The sequence below is a fragment of the Talpa europaea genome (assembly GCF_964194135.1).
Source record: "Talpa europaea genome assembly, chromosome: 14".
NCBI classification, from domain to species: domain Eukaryota; kingdom Metazoa; phylum Chordata; class Mammalia; order Eulipotyphla; family Talpidae; genus Talpa; species Talpa europaea.
Genome location: NC_140082.1, coordinates 2,960,994 through 2,987,498, shown reverse-complemented (window position 1 = coordinate 2,987,498; position 26,505 = coordinate 2,960,994). Strand labels below are relative to the sequence as shown.

Here is a 26,505-nt window from a genome sequence, read left to right as displayed (position 1 = left end):
CCATTGGCCGGCCGGCGGGGGCGGGACCGGAACCGGCGGGGGGCGGGGCCTCGCGGCGGCGGCGGCGCAGCGCGGCCGCGGTGGCAGGTCGGGCGGCAGCGGGGCCGCAGCAGCAGCCGAGCCCGCGCCGCCCCGCCTGAGCGCGCCCCGAGCCGCCGCCGCCGTCGGGCGCGGCCGGGCCGGGGCGGCCGCCATGGGGTCGCTGTTCCGGAGCGAGCCCCTGAGCCTGGCGCAGCTCTTCCTGCAGGCGGGCGCGGCCTACGAGTGCCTCGGCGCGCTGGGCGAGCGCGGCCTGGTGCAGTTCCGGGACGTGAGTGCGCGGGCGGGCGGGGCGGGGCGGGCGGGGGGGGGCGCGGGCCCGGGGGCGGGGGGGCGGGGCGGGCGGGGGGCGCGAGGCGGGGGGGCGGGGCGGGCGGGGGGGGCGGGGGCCGGAGCGGGAGCGGGAGCCGGAGCCGGAGCCGGAGGTCGGCGGGGCCCGGGCGGGCGGCGCCCCTGCGCGGCGCGGGTCAGCGCCCAGCCCAGCCCGCCCCGGCGCCCGCCGACCCCGCGCTCCTCGGGCGCGGCCGGCGCGGGTCTCCGCCCCCGGGGCCCGTCCGGGAGAGGGAGGCCGGGCGGCTCGGCCCGCGGGGCCCCGGAGCGCCGCGCGCCGGGCTGGTGGCGGCGCCTCCCTGGCGGGAAAACGGGCGCGCGGCCGGGAGCGACCGCCCGTCAGCCCGGGAGGAGCCGCGGCGCCGGGGCCGGCCGTGTTTGTGCCGTTGCCGTGGAGACGCGCCGCTTCCCGGGGGTGCCCGCGCGGCGCCGGGCCGGGGGTGGGGTGGGGTCGTCCCGGTCGCCCCGCTTCAAGCCGTGGAGTGTGCCGAGCAGACGTGAAATTCCAGTTTGTTTTAGAGATTCTCTTTTTTAAAAAAAGATTTATTTATTTCTGCACGCGAGAGCTGGGGTGCAGGCCAGAGGTGGGGGGGTGAGAGGGTTCACGGGGTCAGAGCGGGAGCAGAACAGGCAGATGGACTGAAACCCACTGCCGAGGGGCGCCGCGGGCGGCAGCAGGGGTCTGCAGCTCCCTGGCCGGCCGGGGATCGAACTCGCGCTGCGGAGGCTGCGGCTGGCTCCCTAGCGCGGTGCTTGACCCCGTGCGCCGCCAGGGAGGCCCAAACTCCCAATGTGTATCTTTCTTCTGGTGCTTTTAAAAAAGTTCAAAAAAACTGAACAATATGAAAGTCACATAAGCCGGTTGCAGGGAATTTGGGAAACACCAGCGTCAGCTAATAGCGTTAGTAGCCCCAAGGCCCAGAAGCGGACACTTGCCTGCTTGGCGTTAGATCAACATGTTTCTTGTGTTTTAAAACATACATGTAGATGCATTTTTATATAATGGGAACCATATTGAAAAGATCTTTGTTTACATGCAGGCCGTGACTGATTTTCTCACTTTATTAAGTGTTCTATAATTCATTTAAATGTCCCAAGCTTTTATCTTCTAGAAGGTCAGTACGGGGAAGAGTGTGTGGCAGGGGTGAGGTCCTGTGTGCTCATAATGTAAGCTTGTGGCTGATCCTTTCATCCCTCCACGCTCCCTCTCCCCTCCTGGACAGTCATTTTGAAGCAAAGCCAAATGTATGATTTCACTCATAAATATTTCAGTAAGTATCCTGAAAGGTAGCAGCCCCTTAGACATCGTAACCGCAATACTCTTATCAGACCTAAGACTTTTAATGCTGGCCTCCTAATGTAACCAGACACCTAGTCATTTTAAAGCATGTTTCTTCTAGTAAATGTTTAGTATTTGGTTATAGGAACCACACTTTCTACACAGCTTTATGATGCGTGTCGTAAGATCCACCCATTTCAAGTGGACGGTTCCCTGATGTTTAGAAAGTTTGCCTACTTGGGCTTCCATGGCCACACTACGGATCTGGCATGTTGCCCAGATCAGATCCCTGGTGTGGTTCCTCCCCATTCCTGCCTGCCCCGCTCCCGCCCCCGTGATCGGGAATCCACTTTCTGCCTCTAGGTTTGCCTTTCCTGGGCATGCCATAGAAACAGGACCCTGAATACATCCATTAGCACCATGTTCTGAGAATCATTCATGTTGTATCAGAAGTTCGCTGCTTTTTTATTGCTGAATGGTATTCCACAGCATGGATAGAGACTGTAACTTCTTAATTCTCTATTGCTAATCATTTTTTTGTCTCTCTGAGGTTGACGTTCTTCTAGATGATTTTGTGTCCGTATCCATAGTTTTTTTTAAGTTAAAATCCTTTGTGGGGGGCCTCCCCGGGTGGCAAAGTGGTTGAGCACTGGATTGCGCATGCAGCTGCCCGCAGCCTCTGCAGCGCTGGCCGCCGGGCAAGGGTCCCACAAGGCGCGCAGACCTCTCCTGCCGCCCGCTGCTCCCCTCAGCAGTGTACTTCTTAGTCTGCCTGTTCTGTTCCCCACTCTGGCTCTGGTGAATTCCCTCACCCTCCCACGCTTCTGACTGTACCCAGTGCTTGTATAAATAAATAAATAAATCTTAAAAAAAAAAAAAGTTAAAAAAAAATCCTTTGTGGGGTATTGTTAGACCAAAGAGTATTCTGCAGGCTTTTCTCTTAACAGTTGCTAAAATGTTGTGTCAGTATATTCCTGTTAAGTAGTAGGTGGGGGTGGCCTGTCACCAAATCTTATTAATAATGTTTAGTTTTAAAAAAATCAAATTTATTTTTAAATTTCAGAAAAACCAAAGCCAAATTTTTCTTCTTTTTTTTTTCCTAGCTTAACCAGAATGTAAGTACTTTCCAAAGAAAATTTGTGGGAGAGGTGAAGCGATGTGAAGAATTAGAGCGAATACTGGGTAAGTTTATTTTGGAAACTTAAATATTTTTACATAGGCAAATCCTATTCACTTTAGAAAAAATTTAAAAAAATAGGCAAATGGAAAGGGGAAAAGAAAATTGTGTATTTTAATCATGCAGAGGTAATTACTGTTACATTGATTCTATTATTTCTCTCTGTTTTCTACTATTCATCTATAAAAGTAAGGATTTACGTGCACAGTGGAACAGGCTATTTTTTTCTACAGCTTTGCTTCTTACTTGATAATAAGTACTTAACATGTTTTCATGGCGGTAACCACAGATTGACCTATCAATTTTAATGACTGCATAGTATTTCATTCTATTAACATGCTAGAGTTTATTATTTAAGAACAGCATATACATGTTACCGTATTGGAATTATATCAGGTAACACAGGGTGGTAGACAGTGGTGCATAGATTGGTTGATAAGAATTTCCTTTTTCTTAGGGCTTTGTTTTTGAAGGTATGAGATTAATGTTCTCTGACTGTGAACCTTTAGAATTAAGTAGCGCAAGGCTACTTCCTTTATCTGTAAAATCTTTAATATTTTAACCTGAAGTAGTCATTGTCAACTCAGGCCTTGACGTTCTGGCTGAGATGGGGTGGGGGTGGTGTGATACCAGACAGTCGATTGGCTACAAACTTCATTTTCAGGAGGATGAAGAGGAGAAAACCGGTGGGCGAACTGGGGAAAAGAGGAGAATGTGGCTGTTGGAGTTTTTAATGGTGAACGATTATTGTGGATTTTAGATTTTTGAATTGAGTGTTTAAGATGGAAAAAACCTTTTAGTCATCTGAAATCTGTCCCTTTTCATATTGTTTGAGGTCCTAGTTGTTCGCGTGGCTCAGACGGTAGAGTGAGGTGACACTCCTGCCCTTGCAAGTGCTGTGAGTCATGTGGGCCAGGCCGCGTGCCTGGAATGAGGATTTTAAGAGCAGAGCAAGAATGATAAGGCGTAGGCCTTGTCCAGGACTTCCTGTAGCGCAAGCTCTTTCAAAAAGAATGTAGATTTAAAGAAAAAGGAACTCTCAGATAAACTCAGGTGTTAATAGGTTGAAAGAATTGGCGTCTAGTTCCAGAAACCTCTTAAACCCAGTGATTCCTTTGCTGTCTAGTGGGTGCGACACCCTCGCTTTTCTTTTTCCTTCAGTCTTAATAAAATAACTAGTAATACTTCTCTGGGAATTGTGACTTTTGTCCTAAGGAAAAGGAGCTTTCATGGAATTGAAAATATAAATGAAAGAGAGCAAGTTGATTTTGACTTGTTTGCTGTTAGTACCACAGATCTAGCTTTTAGCTTGAGCAGGGGTGCGTTCGTGCAAGTCTAAAGCTTAGGGCTGCCTGGGCACCCTGGCTCCCCCATGTGTCTCCGGGCGCCTTTGCTGATGGGGGTTGTGATTTTCCACGAGGTAGTGTTTGCTCCTCTGGGCGCAGGCAGGGAGTTCACTCTCGAGGGCACGGTTATCGCCCGTCAGTGGGGCATTTCCAGGTGTGTCCTGCCTGAGACTCCTGAGTTCTTTAGAACTGAAGGAAATTTGGGGGCTTCCGGAGCTTGGTCTGGAATCGTGTTCCTTTTGGCCTCGGGCGCGGTGTCCTCTTGCTGGTGCCCGGAAACAAGGCTGCAGGAGGCGGCCTGTGAACCCAGGGAACAAGCGGGCTCTGTGCATCCAGGCTTAGTTTTCACATGGCCAGGGGACAGGTCGGGATGCAGCATGTTTTGCTGAAATGTTTTGGAGTAAGTTTCTGAGTCCATTTGTTTCACCTTTTTTTTTTTTAAAGATTTATTTATTTATATAAGAACCAGGGTACAGGCCAGATGCGCGGGAGGGTGAGAGGATTCACCAGAGACAGAGCAGGGAACAGAACAGGCAGACTGATTGAAATACACTGCTGAGGAGAGCAGCGGGCGTGGCAGGAGAGGTCTGCTGCGCCATGTGGGTCCCTTGCCGGCTGGCTAGGATCAAACCCGTGCTGCAGAGGCTGTGGACAGCTTCTCAGCGCGGCACTCAACCTCCTGCGCCACCAGGGGAGGCCCCATTTTGTTTCGCTTTTATTTTCACAGCGTATTTGGTGCAGGAGATTCGGAGAGCCGACATCCCCCTTCCGGAGGGAGAGGCCAGTCCTCCTGCGCCGCCTCTAAAGCAAGTCCTAGAAATGCAGGTAACTGGCAGCTGTTGGGGCGCTAGTCGGGAGGCTGCTTCCTGACTTTACCTCATCCCCTTATCTCTGCCTTTTTTCTCAAACCCGTAGAATGAAAACTAAAGGACGGTGTAGGGTTAACACTCAGCATTTAACGCTGCTGATAAACGTTGACTGTAATTTAGTTTTGACTTTAGAAGCTAGTTCTACAGTCTTTAGAAGCTAGTCGGTGATAGACTGTTCCAGGTGGGCAGGAGAGTTCAGTGTCTGGGGTGCTGGGGAGTCAGTGTTCACCCGTGAGAATACTGCGGGTCTCGCTCGTCAGCATCCCCCCATGAATCGTCCCCTGGGGCTCAGCCTGACAGCTCGTCTGACAGTTCATCACACTGGGGCCAGACTCGAGCTCCTTCTGTTGACGCCTGTTTGGCTTACCTGGGAGGAAGTGATTTGACATCTGTCTGCCAGTGGACTTAGCACGAGACAGCAGGATGAGTAGAGAGCCGTCAGCTGGCTTGGCCTGTTTGCTGGGCAGGTCGTGTGGTAACTAGAAGTACCGCAGTTACTGACCTCTTAGAGATTTAGGCGGGGCATAAGCAGTGAATGTAGATTTGTTTGACTATGAGTTTTTATTGAGTTAATAATTTGTTTCACAGATTTTTGCTTCTGTTGTTTTAATATTTCAGAATTGTTAAGAATGCTTAGTATGTAACTAATCACTAAGGAAGATTTGTTTGCTTTAACTTTTATTCCCAGTTGATTGTGTAAGTGCAACTGCGTAGCAGCTTTGAAGTTAGAGATTAGGAATTTATATGTCCAGAAAAAAAAAGTCATCTGAACATTTTCCTGTTGCAAATAAAAGGAAACGTGGACTTGAAAGAGGAAGACATTTGGAGGCAGGATAATGAATGAGCAGAGTTAAAAGCGATAACGGAACCTGGGATTTGAGAATGGGCTCAGTCTGAGGGTACATGACTCCATCCCCGGGGGCTTTTGTCAAACACGCCACGGCCTGAGTTCACACGCAGCTGTCATCATGGGCCTTGAAAACCTTTGTGGGTTTTCACATCCTTGTCAAGCTACCAGTTCAGGCTTTTTGAAACTTCCCCTGGCCTTGGCGTGCTGTGAAGAGGTCACTAGAACCACACGTGGAGCTCATCCAGCCGCTGTCCCTGACCTTGTGTTTAGGAGCAATTACAGAAGCTCGAGGTTGAACTGAGAGAAGTGACCAAGAACAAGGAGAAGCTGAGGAAAAACTTGCTGGAGCTGATTGAGTACACGCACATGCTGAGGGTGACCAAGACCTTTGTTCGACGCAACGTGGAGGTACCGTCCTGGCCCGGGCAGCCTGTGGCTTTGTGAGAGCCTCCTGCCCGCCCGTTCCCCTGAATGTGTTTCCCTTGAAAAGAGACACATTCTGAGCTTGGCTTTGTTTTATGTGACATTAAAAGCCATAAGCCTTTTTTGTGCTGGTTGGTTTCAGCAACACCGATGCTTCCTACTTGTAAAAATGCTCTAGTTTGTAGACGGAAAAACTTTTAATGTTCATGAGAAAAAAATTCAACAGGGGAAATTAAATTCTAAAATTTAGGGTTTTTCCCCCCCAAATTGCTGAGAATAAAGGAAGTAAGAAAACCAATAACCTGTAATTTGTAAGAACACAGGTAGCCTGGGCAGTCGCGCTGTGCCCAGCCGAGTCTGCAGGGAGACGTCCATCCCTCCCGGGCCCACTTCTGCTGCTTGCAGGGAGGCCGCTGACAAAGCGACCCCTCAGCCTAAGGTGTGACATACAGCAGAGCTGTGCTTTTTGGCAAATGTCTTCAAGTGGTTTACAAATAAGGGATGGGCGGTGATCTCTGCGCGGCCAGAGCCGAGCCTCATGCTGAGTTTCCCTGGGTCCCCACCTCGTTTGGAAACTTGACGTGGGAACTAAAGTCTGGCTCTGAGAGGGACACATCTGTTTTTCTGTGTCTTTGCAGTTTGAACCCACATACGAAGAATTCCCTCCCGTAGAGAATGAGTCTTTATTGGACTACAGCTGTATGCAGAGGCTGGGGGCCAAACTGGGGTAGGTGACAACCGGGCCGTTGTATCCTAGGGCCCATCCCGACAGAGGGTGGTGTGGTGCCGGGGTGCACAGCACCGTGGGGAAGCCTGGGAGTGACTGGAAGAAAGAGTATTTAAGTGGACGCTGTAGCCTGCGCTTGTTGAATTCCTCAGCCATGTTCATCTTTTACCTGATGATGACGGCCACGTCTTCTGGTGGAATGAACTGGGAAAAACGATTCTTTATGTCACTCATGTCACTCCAAGAAGCCTAAAATAATTGCTCGTGGAAGCATCAAGTCCTCCTGTTTCGTTTGGTTGAAACAGGACTGAGCTGAGTTGGTTCATCTAGTCACCATATTTTAAGCGTCTCTGCTGTTACTCTTCGCTTACTGAACCAGCGGTGCCGCGTGACCTGAGGTGTGAGGATGGATTCCTCCCTAGGCGTTTCTCTTCACATTTATCAGATACCAGCCTGGGGGTCATCTTATGTTAATTTTCCTGTTTGGGTTTTTTTTTTTTTTTTTTTTAATTTGGTTATTTGGTTTTATATGTTTTTTTTTTTTTAAAGATTTATTTATTTATACAAGCACTGGGTACAGTCAGAGGCGCAGGAGGGTGAGAGAATTCACCAGAGCGGGGAGCAGAGCAGGCAGAAGGACCGAAGGACACTGCTGAGGGGAGCAGCGGGCGGCAGGAGAGGTCTGCGCGCCATGTGGGACCCTCCTCCGGTGGCCGGGGAGCAGCCGGGGATCGAACCGGCGCTGCAGAGGCTGCGGGCAGCTTCGCAACCCAGCGCTCAACTGCTGCGCCACTGGGGAGGCCCTTTATATGTTTTCTTTGTTGCATAAGTAGTATGAATTTAAGCCCCCAAACTGGGTGAATTCTAACCTGTGGTTAGAAACTCTCAAGAAATTCTTTCCCATTCTCTCCGGACCTGAAACTGAAGAAGTTACTAGCAAGGTCTGTTTTTCCTGGCTCCTCCTTTCCTGAAAGATGTAGCCCTTCTGACGGGGTGGGGAGCCGGGCATCCTGCCTTGAGGGGTAGAGGAGCTGGTGCCCTCTTCCTCGGGCAGACCCAGGGCCGCTCCCACTTGCAGCCGGCCCCGGAGCTCAGGGATCGCGTCAGGGTCGGCTGCTGAGTTCTGCTTAATCTTTAGTCTGTGGAGGTCCTTTTAATTACAGGCTCAGCTATGCATGTAAAAGGACATTTCAGAAATATTTTATCTGCCTTCTGGATGTTTAGCAGTTAGAGGGCTCTTGGGAGCACCTCATTTTCTCAGAAATGAGCCTCTATTTCCTTTTAGCGCTGCCTCAGGTGCCCTGTGGACGAGGGCAGGGCAGTGACCTCTGTGACCGCAGCTCGGGCGTGCTTGTCTCCTAGGTTTGTGTCTGGCCTGATTCACCAAGGAAAAGTGGAAGCATTTGAGAAAATGCTGTGGCGGGTGTGCAAAGGGTACACCATCGTGACCTACGCAGAGCTTGACGAGCCCCTCGAAGACCCTGAAACTGTGAGTGGCTGACCCACCCCGTTGGGGGCGCAGCCTTGAGTTCCTCAGATGGCTGGGGGCGGGGGGTGGTGGACCCTAAAATCCAGGACTTTTCCTGCCTGGTGGCAGCAGGACCAAGGCAGCTCGTGCAGACCTCTTGGACCACAGTCTCAGGGCCGCCCCAGTCTGTCGGTGGCCCCACCCCGGCGCTGCAGAGAGGCCCGGTGCAGCAGCTCGCTTCTGGGGTTGTCTGTCTCGGCTTCAGTCTCCTTTCTTCTAGGACAGTTTCTCCATCTTCCCTGACTTCATGACCTTGACACTTAAAAATGACGACTGACTGGTGTCGTGGGGCATGTCCCTCGTTGGGGTCTGTTTGCTGAGGATCCCTTCAGGCCAGCTTATGGGAGGCACAGACTTGTCACGTGTCCTGTCAGGGCGCAGGGCTCGCTCTGTCCTGCTCCATCTGGCGTGCTCAGACCCCTGGGCCAAGGTCGTGACAAGGGCTTCTCCGCTGCCGAGTGCCTCCTGCCCCTTTGTCATGAGCACATGTTTGGGGGAAGCACTTTGGAGCTGTGAGGAGCGCGTTCCTCGGCTGGTGGTCATCGCATTGTTGAAGTGACAGTACACGCTCGCGTCGTGTGTTTCCGCTGTGCGGTGTGGATGTGTGTGCCCTGTGGCTGCGGCCAGCGTCCTTCACTGTGACAGGGCCCCTTGTCCTGATTAAACCAGCCCTTCCCGCCCCTCTTCTGGCAACCCCGATAGGCCTTCTGTTCCTCAAGTGTGTTGTCTTTAGTTCATTTCTTTTCCCTGTCTCACCGCACAGGAGTGAAATCATCTGGTATTTCTCTTTCTCTGGTCAATGTCACTAAGTGTCATCCCCTGCAGTCCATCCATGCTGTTGCAAATGCCAGGATTTATCTTCGTGCGGAGTATTACTACACCACTTGTGTCTGCGTGTGTGTGTGTTGGCCACGTCTTTGTCCATTCGTCTGTGGTGGACACTGAGGTTGTTTCCAGGCCTGGGCTGTCGGGAATGCTGCCACAGTAATCTCATGAGATTTTCAGTGCATTGTTTCTTTCCTGTTTTGTGCTATGAGTTACTCATCTCATCCTGTCCTCCGGTCACCCTCGCCACCCTCCTGTGGCTTTAGGGTTCACTCAGGAGGGGAACAGAGGGGCAGGAGTGAGAAAGAGCCAACATCATCCTGTGTATCTGTGATTGTAAAGTACCTGTGATTTTTTTCTTAAAGATTTATTTATTTATGCATACAAGAGCTGGGGTACAGGCCAGAGGTGCAGGGGGTGAGAGGATTCATCAGAAACAGAGTAGGGAGCAGAACAGGCAGGCTGACTGAAACACACTGCTGAGGGGAGCAGCGGGCGAGTCAGGAGAGGTCTGCTGTGCCTGTGGGTAGCTCCCTGCCTGGGGATGGAACTCGTGCTGCAGAGGCTGCGGACAGCTTCACAGGTTGCGTCTTAACCCCTTGTGCCACCAGGGAGGCCCCTCTGTGACTTTTTTTTAACAACTTTACCATAACAATAACTGTTGCTCCAGATGTGAATGAACTGACCTAATAAAAGTAGAAGAGGAATGAGAGCATCTTACTTTTGAGAAAAGGGTTCATGTTTTCTCCTAAATTTTCCCCAGAAATTTTGGCTGCAAGGTTAGTACAGTCTCCGTGGTGTTTGAACACGTAAGAGGAGTCTGGCTGTGATGTTCATTGGGTCAGCCTGAGAAAATCATGTCGGAAAATTTATCAGCTGAGCTGTTCATTAACCACACACCTGTCATATTTTCTGCTCTTTGGGCCTTAAAACCTGCCGGTGGCAGCCTGTTCCCTGGCCTTAGTGTGACCGTTGTGACAGCTGTAACAGCTGAAACGAAAAATCCCAGCGTGTTCTGATTGTTTTCTTTGAGAGGACGTATCAGTCATTCTCACACAGAGCATTTGCTCAAGCTAAAGAAAATTCTATGCAGTTCTGGGCATGTTTGTGGTGAGTTTTTGCTAGATTTGTAAAGTGCATTTCACGTCTGTGGCAGAGGCCCGAGAGGCGCCAGGGACGGTGCGCAGCTCCCCCCTGCTCCGGCTTTCTGGGTTGCGCTCTGCAGACACCACATGTGCCTCTGTGCTGGGCCCGTTTCCACCAGCTGTGACTCTCAGTGTCCCGTGTGGGTGACTCTGAAATGTCAGCTTCGCAGGGACACCTTCTAGACCAGCCTCCCTGTCGCCCCTTCCAACCTGGCTTCTTTAAGCTCTTTCCTCCATTTGGCATATCATGCATTTTCTTTGTCTGTGTCTCTCATTGCTACTGGAATATAAGTTCCGTTCCCGCCCCCCCCCCCCCCCCCGCCACGTCCCCCAGCCATGGAATTTTGTCTGTTTCGTTCACTGCTGCATCCTTAGCATCTAGGACTGTGTGACAAATAGGCCAAAAGCCTATTGAGTTGTACTTGCAGAATTTTTCGTAAATGCAGCCAGTTCTCGTTTCTGGGGTGTAAAGGTGAGCAGACACTGGTCTCCCAGGAGAGACCTCGGTGGGTCCCCCCGGCCTCCGGACGTGCTCTTGTCACCCTGCCAGTACGGAACCTGGTTTATGTGTGTTTCTGTGTAAAGACTCCTTAGTTCCCACGTGCTGTCAGTCACTGACATGGCTCACGGCCATGCCCTGTCCTCAGCCCTCAGGGGACTCACCCGTCACAGCCGCATGTGCACAGGGCACAGGATCTTCCCTCAGCACCACTCCCAAGGCCATTCTAAACAATAAAATCAATAAGGGGCACAAAAACGTGAAAAATGTACACTAACCAGACCACGAAAAGGACACTTGCAGCGTGTGAGCTGAGGCCAGAGGGCAGGCCCCGTGCACCAGGCTCGGGGGTCAGGGTTATTGGCCGGAGGCTGTGCCGCGGGCGTGGCTGCCGGCTACTTTTGGGCTTGTGGGTGCATTTTAGCCTGTAGCAAGCTGGACTTGCTACAGAACCAGCAAATAATGAGGCTCGGCTGTGTTCGTTGAATGAATGAATGAATGAATGAAGTAACTCCGTGGCAGTCTGCGTGGCCAGGGTTTTCCAAGTTACAGACAGACCTGACAGTCGCCCTTATTTCTTCTCTTCAGGGAGAAGTCATAAAGTGGTACGTGTTCCTGATCTCCTTTTGGGGAGAGCAGATTGGCCACAAGGTCAAGAAGATATGCGACTGGTAAGAGAAGGAAGTGCTTCCTTTCCTTCCCCCCACCGCGAGTCACCGCTGATGTTCCGTGAACTTTCCTCTGTATTTAAGAGAAAGAGCAGGGGTGCGGAGGCTGTTGTTTTTGTCGGGGTGTAGGATAGCAGCTCCCCTCCCGAGGGCTGTGGGGACCCCACAGGAGGCCTGGGGGAGGCTCAGTGCGGTGGGCTGGCAGCGAATGTGGAGCAGCGACCCGGCAGGGACCTGGAAAAGCAGGTAGCAGCCCAGCGAAACCTCAGAACGCCCCTGCGTTTTCTTCCCATCTTTCTTGCAGGCGTGAGGGCGGAGCCCGGGCCCCGCTTTGCCGTGGCCTCACCACTTCCAAGCCCTGAGGCTGCAGCAGGGAGAGCGGGTTCTGGTGTGGCCCGGACAGAGGCTGTTCTTGGTGCTGCGTCATTTAACGCGGCTTAGAAGCCAGCACCGCGCCCCGATTCACCAGCATTACTGTGTAGCGTTTCATTTCAGTTTTAACAGTCAGAATTTAAAGAAAGCTATGGAACCTGGGATTGAAGTCCTGAGGGTGTGTGGGAATAGCTGCCTGCTGGGGGCACACCTCCGTGCCCCGGGTGGGGGGTCCTGGGGAGATGCTGCCCTGTGGTGGGGGGTGCAGGTGGGGGTTGACGTAGCTCATGTCAGATGCGGGCGCCTGTTCATTCTCTCCCTTCTTGAAGATGGTCGTTACTGTGTGTTCTTTGTTTCTGTTTTAACCTTCTTTAATGGTTTCAGTCCCAGAATGGTGATGAATTTCAGAAAGTTGGAATTGGTGTCTGGGAATCACAGAGGGTGGGAATGGGATTTGGAATCCAGGGCATTTGCTTATTTCCGTGGATGTTTGAGGAGCATCTGGGAGCACAGGCAGGCTGGGGGTGGGGGACTGGGGTGGGGGTGGGGGGGAGATAGGTGGGGGGTGGGGGCTGCTCCATTTTGGAGGGCAACGGCCTGGGTGGGCTTGGCGCCTTTCTAGTCCCAGCAGATGCCACACTGCTGCATTCTGTTTCCCAGTTACCACTGCCACGTGTACCCCTACCCCAACACCGCTGAGGAGCGCAGGGAGATCCAGGAGGGCCTCAACACCCGCATCCAGGACCTCTACACCGTGAGTGAGAGGGGCCGTTGCCGCTTAACCGGGGCTCATCACACGTTGACAGGCCCGCTCATGCCGCCTTTCTAACGCGGGGCAAAGGAGATGCTTTAGGGGGACTGGAATGCCCCCAGTGCCCTCCTCTCCACCTGGGCAGCGATGCCCAGGCCAGGATCCCAGAGGGCGCGCCAGCCCACCTAGCGGGCGGCTGGTTCACCTGCACTTTTTCAACTCTTGTTTCACTTAGATCATTGAGCACACTTAGGGGCGACAGGTGGGCCTGGCCCAGGGAAGAGGAAGGGGGTCTCTTGGCGGGCTGGGCTGGGCTTTGCTGACTCACAGGCCGGCAGGGAACATGAGAACTGGCTGCTCTCTGGGCCTGGCCGAGCCATCTTGCCACCACTGTGCCCTGACATCTGGCCATTTCTGTGTTGGGGTCGCGTTCTGTCTTTCCAGAGGGCATCGGCTTGACCTAGCCCAGGTCCTCTGCCCGCCCGCCTGCCTCCTGCTGGGACTGGAGGCCGAGGGGAAGAGGAGATGCCCCATAACTGCTCTGGGTGCGGTGGGTGCCCAGAGTAGTCCTCTGTCCATGGGGGACATGCCCTCCAGGGAGCTGTGACCTGGCAGCTGGCAAGGAACCTAGGGTGCTGAGCGCCGTGTCTGCCCACCAGGTGCTGCATAAGACCGAGGACTACCTACGGCAGGTGCTGTGCAAAGCGGCCGAGTCCGTCTACAGCCGCGTGGTGCAGGTGAAGAAGATGAAGGCCATTTACCACATGCTGAACATGTGCAGCTTCGATGTGACCAACAAGTGCCTGATCGCTGAGGTCTGGTGCCCCGAGGCCGACCTGCAGGCCCTGCGCCAGGCACTGGAGGACGGGTCGGTAAGGAGCGCTGCCCGCCCGGGGCCGCCTTCTCTCCATGGGGGTCACGTGCTGCTCACGTCCCATGTCTTTGCGGCCGCGGTGTGGGCTCTGCTGTCATGGTGTGCATCTGTGTGTAGCGCCCCGCTTGGCCAGTGTCCAGTAATCACAGCCTTATACTCTTTATACATGCTAATCCAAACCCAATGAGGCAAACACACACATCACATCCCGTGGAGCCCCGTGGCAGTGCCACACCTGCCCACCGGCCTGGCAGAGCCACCTGCAGGGTGAGCTCCAGGCACGGCTGCGCCGCAGTTCTGATACGTCGCCAGCTGGTGCGATTGTTTTGGGATGTCTGACAGCTTATGGATTGTTTTTTTAATGAACTCTTTTCGTCTGCTCTGCCCTCTTTCTGCTGGTGGTGGTTCTCCTAATTTCTAGGGACTTTTTGTAGCCCATGACAGCATCTGCCCTGCTGTTGCGCAGCTGGTCCCGGGTCTCTGTGTGGGCGGTGCAGGGTGGTGCTGAGTGCGGCTGACATGTTGTCTCGCTGCCGGCTTCTGGACTCGAGAGCCGGGCTTTCCCCTGTGTGTGGTCCCGCGAGGGTTCGCCGTGTCGTGACATAGTTCTTCACTGGGAAGAGCAGCCTGACGTGGCTTGGGTTGAGGAAAGAAGTTTTCCTGTGAGGTTTTGGTTAATGACGTGTGGATCCGTGAGGCACAGACCTAAGGTGCAGAGTCGTGATGGCGCAGCCCCGAGGGACGTGCGAGGGTTATCTGCTCTCAGGCCCAGATGGTTCTCATTTATCGAGGCGACATCAGTCCTAAGGACTCGTGTGTGTGTGTGTGTGTGTGTGCGCGCGCGTGTGTGTGTGCGCATGTGTGTTTGCCTGCGTGTGTGTCCTTTCATCTGTTTATTCAGTTCAGACACGATCCTGGGTCTCTCATGGCGCACCTGGCCTCTGCTCCCTCTCTTAGCTTCTGTCTGTGAAGGGATTGTGCTTCTGCTGCTTATTTCTCTGTGTGCTGTCACCCCTGTTCCTCCCTTCACCCCTATACTTCCCTTCCCTCTCCTCTTTCTTCTTTCCTACTTTTCATTTCTCCCTGGAATTTTCATGTTCTTGAAGGAAGACTAACTTTTATCGTCAGAGCCAACCAGTCAAACGTTGTGTAGTGTTGGTGACACCAGCTGGTGGCCCTACGTCGGGAGGGCCCGGGGGCTGACTGGTGTCTTGATGGTGACTTTCGCTGCCAGTGGTGCTGAGTTTTACTTGGGCCCTGACAGTGCTGGCTGCAGCGCCCCCCAGATGGCGCCTGCTCCAGGGGCCCTGTGACTCCAGACGCAGGCTGCCCATGCAATGCTGTCTCTGGGCTCTCGTGGAAGGAGCCGGTTCTCTCGCGCGTCAGCTGCGGCTCGTGCAGCAGGAGGCCCTGAGCTCGCCTGGGCTGGTGCCTGGATAGTTCCCACCACTGTAGTCGGAAGTTAGTTTTTCTAGAAATAAAATGCTTGGGGGCCTCCCCGGTGGCGCAGCGGTTGAGCGCTGGGTTGTGAAGCTGCCCGCAGCCTCTGCAGTGCCAGTTCGATCCCCGGCTGCTCCCCGGCCACCGGAGGAGGGTCCCACATGGCGCGCAGACCTCTCCTGCCGCCCGCTGCTCCCCTCAGCAGTGGACTTCGGTCCTTCTGCCTGCTCTGCTCCCCGCTCTGGCTCTGGTGAATTCTCTCACCCTCCCGCGCTTCTTACTGTACCCAGTGCTTGTATAAACAAAACAAACAAACAAGTAAATAAAAATCATAAATAAATAAAAATACATGCCTCTTAAAAAAATAAAAAAAATTAAAAAAATGTTTAAAAAAAATAAATAAAATGCTTGGATCATGATTTTTGTTTGTTTTGATTTTTTTTTTTTTTTTCCTGCCTAGAAGCTCAAAAACGTCTTTCTCTTTAAAGACTAATAATCACTTTGGGCCTCCCCGGTGTGCAGCGGTTGGGTGCTGGGTTGTGAAGCTGCCCGCAGCCTCTGCAGCACCCGTTTGATCCCTGGCCACCGGGCGAGGGTCCCACATGGCGCACAGACCTCTCCTGCCACTTGCCTCTCCCCTCAGCAGTGTATCGTCGGTCTGCCTGTTCTGTTCCCTGCTCTGGCTCTGGTGAGTTCTCTCACCCTCCCGCGCTTCTGACTGTACCCAGTGCTCGTATAAATAAATAAATAAATAAATAAATATATATATTTTTTTTAAAAAGATTAATCACTTTACCGGCCGTTCTGGGTTGGCAGTCTCAGATATACTGTGTGTTCTTTTAATATGTAGAAGGGGTGTTTTTATTTTAGAAAAGTTCTAAATACTAAAAACATGTTTCTTCAGTTCTCTCTTTTTTTTTTTAAAGATTAATTCATTTATTTACAAGCACTGGGTACAGTCAGAAGCGCGGGAGGGTGAGAGAATTCACCAGAGCCAGAGTGGGGAGCAGAGCAGACAGACCAATGAAGTACACTGCTGAGAGAAGCAGCGGGCGTGACAGGAGAGGTCTGTGCACCATGTGGGACCTTTGCCAGCGGCTGGGGATCGAACCGGCGCTGCAGAGGCTGTGGGCAGCTTCGCAGTCTGGCGCTCAACCGCTGAGCCACCGGGGAGGCCCTCTTCAGTTCTCTTGCTCTGATTTTCTTCATGCTAAACATTTACCTTTAAGTAAATTCTCTGCTTATTTCAGCCCTTTTTCTTGAATGCTTTCTGTCTTCACTTCCTGATTTGTAAAAATTTCTTTCACTTTATGTTTCTTTTATTAGAAAGTTTTTGTTTACTTTTGAGTTCTCCTAGGGTAGTTTCATTTCTGAAGTAAAGTTTTCTTTTCTTTCTAATTCTTCCCTGACTTCTGTTGTCTGCTTTCTGACCCTAGCTCTCATTTGTGGTGATCTTTTATCCCAGATACCATTTTCATGTTGCTTTAGCACGTCTTAGAATAGTAAACCACACCCTGACCTGTTGTGTGGACGTGCCGTCCAGTGAGCGGCCTCTGGCCGGAGGGAGGTGGTTCTGCTCTGGGTTTATTGTAACTTTTTGTAGTATTTGACCTCCCGCCTCCTTTAGAACACTTTGAAATAAAATTAGGTTTCTGGAATATGTTTAATACACTTAGGAAACTCTATATTGCATGTAACATGCACTCAGGTGTATGAGTATGTATTTAGGCTACTTAAGGAAATGACACAGCAGGTGTGGCATAAACGTCAGGGGTTTACAGGAGCTTCCTGGGTGGAGCATGGTTAAGACGCCAGTGACCAACTGGAAGAAGGCGGGTCCAGAGCCCGTCCTAACCGCCCCCGCAGCCTGGAGCCGGTGCTTACCAGAGCCCTTGGACGGTCACGTGTCTCTTCCTTTCTCTTTATTTTAACATGAAAGCGAGAGAGCGGTGCTACGATCCCCTCATTTATGAACACCATCCCGACGAAAGAAACGCCCCCGACGCTGATCCGCACCAACAAGTTCACCGAGGGCTTCCAGAACATCGTGGACGCCTACGGCGTGGGAAGCTACCGCGAGGTGAACCCAGGTGGGCTCTGCACCTGTGCGTCCTGTGCTTTACCTCACTGCTGCTCTGTCTCCGTGTCAGGGCGTGAGAGGCTGTGGAGGAGACAGGCTCGCCCCTGCTGTCTGGCTGTCTTCCTGGAGTACTAAGGGTCAGAGTGACCTGGTTCTCTCTGGGAGTTCTAGGGAGAGTTGGGACTGCACGGGTGGCTGTGTCTGGATTGCCCAGGCTTCCTGCCTTCCCAGCCTGAGCAACCTCTTGCCTTCCTGCAGCGCTCTTCACCATCATCACATTCCCCTTCTTGTTTGCTGTGATGTTCGGAGACTTCGGACATGGCTTTGTGATGTTCCTATTTGCTCTCTTGTTGGTGTTGAATGAAAACCATCCCAGACTGAAGCAGTCCCAAGAGGTGAGCGCACACCCCCAGCGCCCTGTCTGGCGCGAGTGTCTCCTGTTTGGCTGAAAGACGGAGACAGGGTCTGAGGGGTCACTCGGGCCACTGCCGTCTCCCCGGCTGAGCGTGAGAAGCGTGTGCGTGTCGTCCTGTGCTGCAGGAACGTCCCCGCAGGTCGTGTTTGAGGGCCCTGAGGCGGGGTAAGAGGGCACACCAGACCCCATCCCATCAGCACATTCCCAGCAGCTCCGGGGTGCTCACCGCCTCTGCTTTCCCAGATCATGCGCATGTTCTTCAATGGCCGCTACATCCTCCTGCTGATGGGGCTCTTCTCCGTGTACACCGGCCTCATCTACAATGACTGCTTTTCTAAGTCAGTCAACCTTTTCGGCTCGGGGTGGAATGTGTCTGCCATGTACAGCTCCAGCCACGCACCAGCGGAGCGGCAGAAGATGGTGCTGTGGAAGTAAGTGCCGCCTCCCCACCTGCCCCAGCAGGCCTCTGCCCGCCCGCCCGCCCTGAGTCACCCCCACTTCCCTTGCAGCGACAGCGTGGTCAGGCACAACAGGGTCCTGCAGCTGGACCCCAGCGTCCCCGGAGTCTTCCAAGGTCCCTACCCTCTGGGCATCGACCCGGTGAGTACGCCTTCCCGTCCGACCCTCAGACCGCAGCAGCCCCGGCCCCTGAACCCACTGTCTCTCTGCCTCACATTACTTCTGAGACACGTATTCCTGCTCTCCAGGTCGCTCACTTTGGCTCTCTTTGACTGTCACACGAGGGGGGATGGTTCTGGAATGAAAGTGGCACAGTCTGCCCGTGCTGTGTCGAGTGTCACCTCTTTACCCTCAGGCAGTTGAAGGTCTTCACGGATTTCCTTTTTTTGTTCTGTTTTTTCTTTAGATTTGGAACTTGGCCACAAACCGCCTCACTTTTCTAAACTCTTTCAAAATGAAAATGTCTGTGATTTTAGGAATTATCCACATGACTTTTGGTGTCACTCTGGGAATATTTAACCACTTGTAAGTACAGGTATTTTTTAGTGATGTTTATAAGCCAAGCCTGATATATATATATATTTTTAAAGATTTATTTATGCATACAAGAACTGGGGTACAGGCCAGAGGTGTGAGGGGGTGAGAGGACTTACCAGAGACAGAGTGGGGAACAGAATAGGCAGACTGAAGTACACTGCTGAGGGGAGCAGCAGGGAGACAGGAGAGGTCTGCTGTGTCATGTGGGTTGCTCCCTGGCTGGCCGGGGATCGAACTTGTGCAGCAGTGGCTGCGGATTGCTTGATAGTGCGGTGCTTAACCCATTGCGCCACCATGGAGGCCCACGGCTGATATTTCTTAGACTTTGCTCCTTGATGGGAGACCGTGTGGTCACAGGCAGCCAGTACAGTGGGGGCTCATGTGGGGTGACTGTTCTGATGATGCTGTTTCTTTGCAGTGTGAGTGATTCATCCATTCAGCAAGTATGTATTGAGCACATAGTTTGTGAGGCTGTCCTGGCCCTAGAGACTGAGCAGTGGGGATGGAACAAGGCTTCTGCCTCATGGAACTTACATTCAAGTGAGGGAAACACACAGCATGTCAGCTCACATTAAGGACAGAAGCAGGTTTTGTCACATCCTTTTTTTATTTTATAAATTAGAAGGCATTTTGTTTACTAGAGCTATAGCATTTAAGAACAGGTTGTTTTTGCTACTGGATCTGGCAGTGACTCGCTGGCCCCCTTTGCTGCCTGGCTGCTCTCCAGTGATGTCACACCGGTGGCGACCCTGGCACAGGAATTTAGGATGGATTCACCCTTGTTTCCTCAGCCCAGTCCTGTGGACGCACGGATTAAAACAGTTTTTTTCAATTTTCTAGGCATTTCAGGAAGAAGTTCAATATTTATTTGGTTTCCGTCCCGGAGCTGCTCTTCATGCTCTGCATCTTCGGCTACCTTATCTTCATGATTGTCTACAAGTGGCTGGTTTACTCGGCGGAAACCTCCAGAGTGGCTCCCAGCATTCTCATTGAGTTCATCAACATGTTTTTGTTCCCGGCCAGTGAAACAAGTGGTCTTTACAGAGGGCAGGTCGGTCCTCTTTTTGCTCTTGAATTAGGCTTTTTGATTTAGATACTTGAGTCTCGCTGAGCTCACGTTAGTTTACGGCGTTGTGTGGGATTCATGTTGACTTTTGTCGACAATGGTCACTGGCCTGTCGTTGCCACCTTGAACTAGGTCTAAGTAACTGCAAGTCTCACTCCTTTTTAAGAAAACGTTTTTGGTTGTGTCCTGAATGCCGCGTCCCATCTTCAGGGTGGAAGTAAGTTCCCTAGCTCCTCTCACTAGCTCGTCTAGCCCAGTTCATGTGTTCCTGTTTGCAGCGTTTTCAGAACATTGCTAACTTGAGTTTGACTCTATGTAGAATTTTCCCACAAATTCCTTGCTGGTCTAAAGAGCCTGGTATTCACTGCTCTTCCGTTAGTGCCGTTCGTCGGGCCTAGGATATAGCATGAGTTGGGGCAGGGAGCAGGCCCCTGGCGGACACCACCAGGCTGGCGCCCACCGCGTGCGCCTTGACAGGAGGCCTGCCCGGACTCTCGCTGCTTGTGCTGCTCGGCCGCCGGCCCGCTCACGCCCATCCCCTCTGCTTCCACAGGAGCACGTGCAGAGGCTACTGCTGGCCGTCACAGCCCTGTCCGTCCCTGTCCTTTTCTTGGGAAAGCCGCTCTTCCTCCTGTGGCTGCACAACGGGCGCAGCTGCTTCGGGGTCAGCAGGGTGAGTCTGGGTACGCATTTGAGATGTGAGCTGCGTCTATCTTCAGTGGCGACAGGGCGGGCACAGAAAATGACTTCAGAGCTGGCTTTGGCCTGAGAGCCCAGGCTCCCTGATCGGCACTGGGCTGCCCATCTGAGGTGCGCATCGTGGGGGCTGCTGCGTTTGGGTGGGCGGGCACCTGTGCGGCCCCCCCAGCCGCCTCTGAGACAGCTTGTCGGTGCTGCGCGCTCCCCCTGCTCTTGCCGCTTGACTTTTTAATTTTTTAAAAAATTAAATAGTAGAACTCAGTTGTCAGAACTGTGGAAAATATAGAAAACTAGTGCTCTGCAGCTCTCCCGCCCTGCTGTGACCAGTGTCACCATCTTGTTGAATTTCTTTCTAGATTAGCTCCCTGTGTGTCTAGTTATTTTATTTTATTTTATTAACTTTGATGAAAATAACTAGCATAACTTTTCCACCTTAGGCAGGCTCGGGTCAGGGCCCCCATGCTTTCCCCTGTCCCTTCTCAGGACCTGAAGACGTGTCCTGCCCCCCGTCCCACTTTCTCTCTCGGGGTTGACAGCCCTGGGGACCTCAGGGGAGGGAATGGCAGTGCTTGTCCCCTTGTGGCCACCAGCTCTCGCCGAGCCCGGCGTTGCAGGCTCGTCTGCGCCGCGGCACTGCCAGGACCTCCTTCCTCTCAAAGCTGATCCGTCCCCGCCCCACATGGTGGACTATGCCGTGCGCACCTCTGTCTGCCGTGGCTGCGGGCCCTTGCAGGCAACGCTGCTGTGACATGCTGCGTGCGCACCTGGCAGTTCACACCGAGAACGGCGGCCCGGGGTCTCCATGGCGCGGCGTCTCACGCCCTCCGCCCAAGGGGCCGTGTCACACCTCACAGCACTGTTGTCCTAAGCAGCCGTCCTTATGGCTATAAAATACTCGTTTTCTCTTAACTCTTTTGTCGATAAGGAGCTGACTCGTTAAGAGACCCAGCTCTGAGGTTGGCTTGTCGTGGCTAGCGGTGCCGGGCACTGACTCGTGTTCTTTTGGCTGCCAGAGTGGCTATACCCTTGTGCGGAAGGACAGCGAGGAAGAAGTGTCCTTGCTGGGCAGCCAAGACATTGAGGAGGGAAATAACCCCGTGGAAGACGGATGCAGGGAGGTCACGTGCGAAGAGGTAACATTGTCTGTTCCTTCGGTGATGCTGGGTAGGGACCTGGGCCGCGCAGAGCATCCCAGTGGTGACACTGTGACAACCGTCGCCGTGTGAAGCAGCATGGTGGTGGCTCAGAGCTTCCCACTGCTGCTTGGGCCCCACGGTCATCATGACGTGGGGTGCGGGTCAATGCTGTGTGGTTTCCGTGGCGCTGGGGGGTGTTCCTTTTATAAGCTGTGACCATGAGTGCCTCAAGGGGCCAGGAACATGGCTTCCCAATGGTTTTTATCTCAATTAGGACATTTTGTAGTTGCAAGAAAGAGTCCTGGTCCACGCTGACCTCCGGGGGCAGCCGGGCTCATGCACGCCAGGACGGAAACAGGCGCCCCAGGGTGATTAGGTCTCGGGCTCCAAGTTTAAGAAGCTGGGGTGGGTGTTTCTTTGCAGCTTTGCTTCATCCTCTGACACTGCCCCATGTTGGAGCCATGGACTCCTTACCTCTGGCCTTCCAGTCAGAGGGCAGCAGCTCTCGCCACTTGGCACTGTTGGGAATGATAGCTGACTTGGGAAGCAGTACGAGTGGCCAGGCTCACGGGCACCCCGAAACCTGTCTTTGTGGGGCTGGCAGCCAGATCCACGAGCGGGTCTTAAAAAGCAAACATTCAGGGCCTCCCCGGTGGCGCAGTGGTTGAGCGCTGGGTTGCGAGGCTGCCCGCGGCCTCCGCGCCGCCAGTTCGATCCCCGGCTGCTCCCCGGCCACCGGAGGAGGGTCCCACATGGCGCGCAGACCTCTCCTGCCGCCTGCTGCTCCCCTCAGCAGTGTGCTTCGGTCCTTCTGCCTGCTCTGCTCCCCGCTCTGGCTCTGGTGGATTCTCTCACCCTCCCGCGCTTTGGACTGTACCCAGTGCATGTATAAACAAAACAAACAAATAAATAAATAAACATGCCTCTATTAAAAAAAAATTAAAAAAAAAAAAGCAGACATTTATTTCTCATGGTTCTGGGGCTGGAGGTTCAGGATGAAGAGGCGGGCAGGCCTGGTCTCGCCTGAGGCCTCTCTGCTCTACTGCAGGTGGCCACCTTCTCCCGTGTCCTCTCTGGCCTGTGCTCCACATACCTGAGCACCGCTGGGGTCTCTTCGTCCTGTAAGGACACTGGTCCGATTAGGTCAGGCTCTTGTGGGTAAACGCCACTTACCTCTTGAGAGGTAACTTCCTTATGAGGAACTGAGGGCTGCAGTGGACGGGGTCCGGAGAGCGGGCAGTGGGCTCTCAGCGCTGTGAGTGGGACTCAGATCCGCAGGGCCCCACTCTCCGGCCTGTCCCTGCCAACCTGTCCCTGGGGGCCCTGGGGGTGGAGCAGACTCGAACCTTGTGGGGTTTGTGGGTAACGCAGCACTGAGGCTGCTGCGTGATCTCTCTTAGTTCAATTTCGGAGAAATACTGATGACCCAAGTCATCCACGCCATTGAGTACTGCCTGGGCTGCATCTCCAACACCGCTTCGTACCTGCGCCTCTGGGCCCTCAGCCTGGCCCACGCACGTAAGTTCTGGCTTAGACCTGCAGTTCCCAGGCCTGTGCCTGGACACCCCGCGGGCAACGCATGGGAGCTTGGGGTGCCATGGGGCACTTGATGTTTTCCAGGGAGAAATTGCCCCACCTTTCAGGTGCTGCGCGACGAGTGGCAGTATAGCTTCTGTGGACTTCACTGCTTGAGCCTGACCTCTTGGTAGTTCTTTGGGCCTCGAGGTGCTGTGAGAAAATGACTGAGAAAGGAGCTTAGAACTGAGACAACTGGTGGCCTTAGGCCTGTTGCTGTGGCCATTTTGTCTTTATTCTTACTGTTAATTCAGTCACTCCCGCCCCGCCAAGTATGGATGTCTGTGTCAAGCAAGTCCAGCAGCAGCACTGGTAGATAGTTTTGATTTTAGGTAACTTCCCGCCCCGCCCCATGGGGTTCTGATCATGTATGGATTTCAGGTGTCACGGCTTAGCCCCTCGTGCCAGGCGGGCTGCTGAGAAGTGAGGATGTGCCTAAGGCGGATGCCCTGTCGTGGCCTGCCAAGCTCGGGCGGTGTTTGGGCACTGAAGGTGCAGGGATGCGGTGCTGGGTGCTGACCCCACCGGAGAAGATGGGACAGTTGCTGAGTACAGAGGGGCTGGCTCCCGCCCAGCTGCCCTAGCTCGGCCGCACGGGAGAGGCCACCCTCAGTGCCCTGGACGGGTTATCCGTATGGCAGCTACGGAAGAGCTCATTCAGTGTTTCTAATGCTCTGAAAATAGGTTTGCTATTAAAAAAAGTCTCCTATGCATTTATAACTGACAGTAGGAGAGGTTTTAATGTTTTGACTAAAATCGTTGCCACTCCCGGCGGTCCCTGCTCTCTTCTTGTTGAGGAGGGCACGTGGGTCCCCCTCTGTGCACCGTGCTTCTGTCTCCGCCAGGGCGCAAACCCCTGGATGTGCACTTGGTTTTCCTTTCTATTTGGTGTTAGTTGCCCTGACGCTTAGAGAGTTTAGCCAGAGTCTGGAGTTGCGCGGCTGGCGGGACCCTGTGGTCCGACACTGGTTTCGCAGAGGAGACTGGCACCCGGGAGGGTCGTGGGTGAGCAGGTCACGCCGTCGGTCTACAAGTGCCGGCCCAGCCTGTGTGGATACAGCCAGCCCGAGCGGCTGGGGTCGCCCTGCCCAGAGGCAGGCGTGCGGGTGCTCCTCGTGGGGAGACGCTGGCAGAGCTGGCTGGCTGCACGGCCGAGCGTCTGTGTCAGGGGGCGCCAGGCTGTTGCATGGGCCACAGTTCGGAACGGTCAGCGGGAAGCCCCGTCCAGCCAGCCTCAAGGGTGTGACTCACTGAGGTCAGCGGCTCATCGGCCCGTTGCTTCCCCTGCAGAGCTGTCCGACGTTCTGTGGGCCATGCTGATGCGGGTGGGCCTCCGCGTGGACACCACCTACGGGGTCCTGCTGCTGCTCCCTGTCATCGCGCTCTTTGCACTTCTGACGATTTTCATCCTCTTGATCATGGAAGGGCTGTCTGCGTTTCTTCACGCCATCCGCCTCCACTGGTGAGTCTGCACGTCCGTCGGAACTGCCACGTGAGAGCCCAACCGCTGCCCCCAAATGTGCATATGACAGACCCTCAGACTCCCACTGGCGTGGGCCGGCTCTCCCTTCCTGACGCGGGTTCTGGGCTCCGCTCTCTGAGTTGAGGTTGTGTTTGTTGGTGAACTGTTGTCCCTGACTCGTGGGAGCGAGTGTGCATTGCCGAGTCACTCTGGATATTCATGCGTTTCCTTCACTCTGGGTCTGACAGGTGCTGCATCATGCTGACTCTCCTTGCATATTTCTTAGTGTTTCATAGTGTCTGTCAGGTCACTAGTCTGTGTGTCTGGTTACTGGGTGGCGGAGGCGGGTCCCAGCACGTGTGAGTGTCTGCGGAGTGGAAGGTGGCGTGTGCGGGTATTCTCTTGCGCATTTAGAAAGCACACAAGATGGTGGTTGTGTGTGTATTTTATCTCAATAAAAATATTTGCCCCAAAAGTGCCTACGAAGTGAAGCAACCTTAGACACGGAATGTTTTTTTTTTTTTTTTCCTTGTTCCTATAAATGTTGTTTTAAGAAACAGAGGGAATGTTTTGTTAATACATGGATTTTTTTGTTTTTTTAGGGTAGAGTTTCAGAACAAATTCTACGTTGGTGCAGGCACCAAGTTTGTTCCTTTCTCATTCAGTCTGCTTTCATCCAAGCTCAGCGGTGACGACCTGGCGTGAGCACATTGCTGGACCCAACAGGCTCTCAGATTTGTGGAGAATTATCATGTTCTAGAATTTCACTATGTCAGATTTATGATTGGGAAAATTCTGTCTTCATTGATTGCCTTATGATATAGCCAAATAATTCTGTAAGATATACCTCTTCCTCATGTTAAATATTTTGTGAAGTTTGTCAGTTTCAGATATATAAAATTCAGTTTTATGATGAGCGAATATAAGTTGATCCCAAAGGTTATGTTAAAGTTGTTTTTAAAAAATACAGGCTTGGGGGGGGAGAAGCCAAGTTTGATCATCTTAGGTATCTGATTCCTTTTCATTTTATTAAAGAAAAAAAAAAGTTATTGTCACCTAAGTTGTGAGAAGATATTTTCCAACAGCTGAAGTTAAGTATAGATATTTCAAAAATGGAATGATGGGTAATCAGGAGATTCACAGTCTGTTTAATTGAAAAGTTGGTTACTGTTTTTATCACAAGCTACTAGAATTACAAGTGGAGAATTGTTTTTACAGTTTTATTTTAATAACTGGGGAAAATGGAACAAAATGACACTCAACAAATGATTATCCCACTTATTTTTTAAAAGGCTCATACTCTGTTATCCTGACACAAAAACAGTTGTGATAATTGTATGTCTGAAAAACTAGGCTGTGTGCTGGGCCTTACCACACAGTGTGACTGCAGGTGAGACCAGTGGATTCGGTTTGAGCTTAGTGACCCGTGTGGCTGATGTTGCTGATGCAGAGGGGTTTTTTACTGAGTGAAAGAAAGGGAAAAAAATAGGAGTATTTTGTATATTTTTATAAGAAAATATAAATTAAGCTATTTTACCATGAAGAGGTTGCACCTCCCTTTGAGAATAGTATAATTTTTTATTCTCAGACTAGTTCTCAATAAAGGTCTGATTGACAAAGGCATTTAATTTAATCTTTCAAACACTGTTTAGATCAGTCAAAAGCTAATTCTTACTAAGTCATTAATTTATAATCTTTCATTTAAATTCGTGTGTTCAGTTGGCCTTTAGTTTGAATGAACCTGAGGCAGCCTTATGGAACATTTTGATCTGTATTCTTGTAAATTATGTTCATTTTCCATGTTTTACCTTAATTGATTTTAGATGATTATTTTCAAAAACAAGTCTGCAGTATTTTCACTTACTATCTCGAGAAAGACACACGAACAGGCCTCCTTGACCATCTCCCTTCCCTGACTGCCGGTGGAGGGCTGG

The 26,505-nt window shown here is 52.5% G+C and overlaps 1 protein-coding gene across 1 annotated transcript; it reads left to right on the top strand.

Moving 5' to 3' along the window:
- Window positions 1-193: 193 nt before the first annotated feature.
- On the top strand, window positions 194-25,333 carry ATP6V0A2 (ATPase H+ transporting V0 subunit a2; the record flags this gene model as incomplete). The annotated part of the gene is made up of 20 exons (XM_084253006.1): window positions 194-310; window positions 2,752-2,830; window positions 4,899-4,996; window positions 6,161-6,298; window positions 6,952-7,040; window positions 8,403-8,529; window positions 11,626-11,708; window positions 12,738-12,831; window positions 13,488-13,700; window positions 17,082-17,232; window positions 17,481-17,617; window positions 17,881-18,068; window positions 18,147-18,237; window positions 18,503-18,621; window positions 19,474-19,684; window positions 20,253-20,372; window positions 21,412-21,531; window positions 22,935-23,052; window positions 24,400-24,571; window positions 25,174-25,333. The coding sequence occupies 20 exons, from the start codon at window positions 194-196 to the stop codon at window positions 25,274-25,276; spliced, it is 2,568 nt and encodes an 855-aa protein (XP_084109132.1). The 3' UTR covers window positions 25,277-25,333.
- Window positions 25,334-26,505: the final 1,172 nt, after the last annotated feature.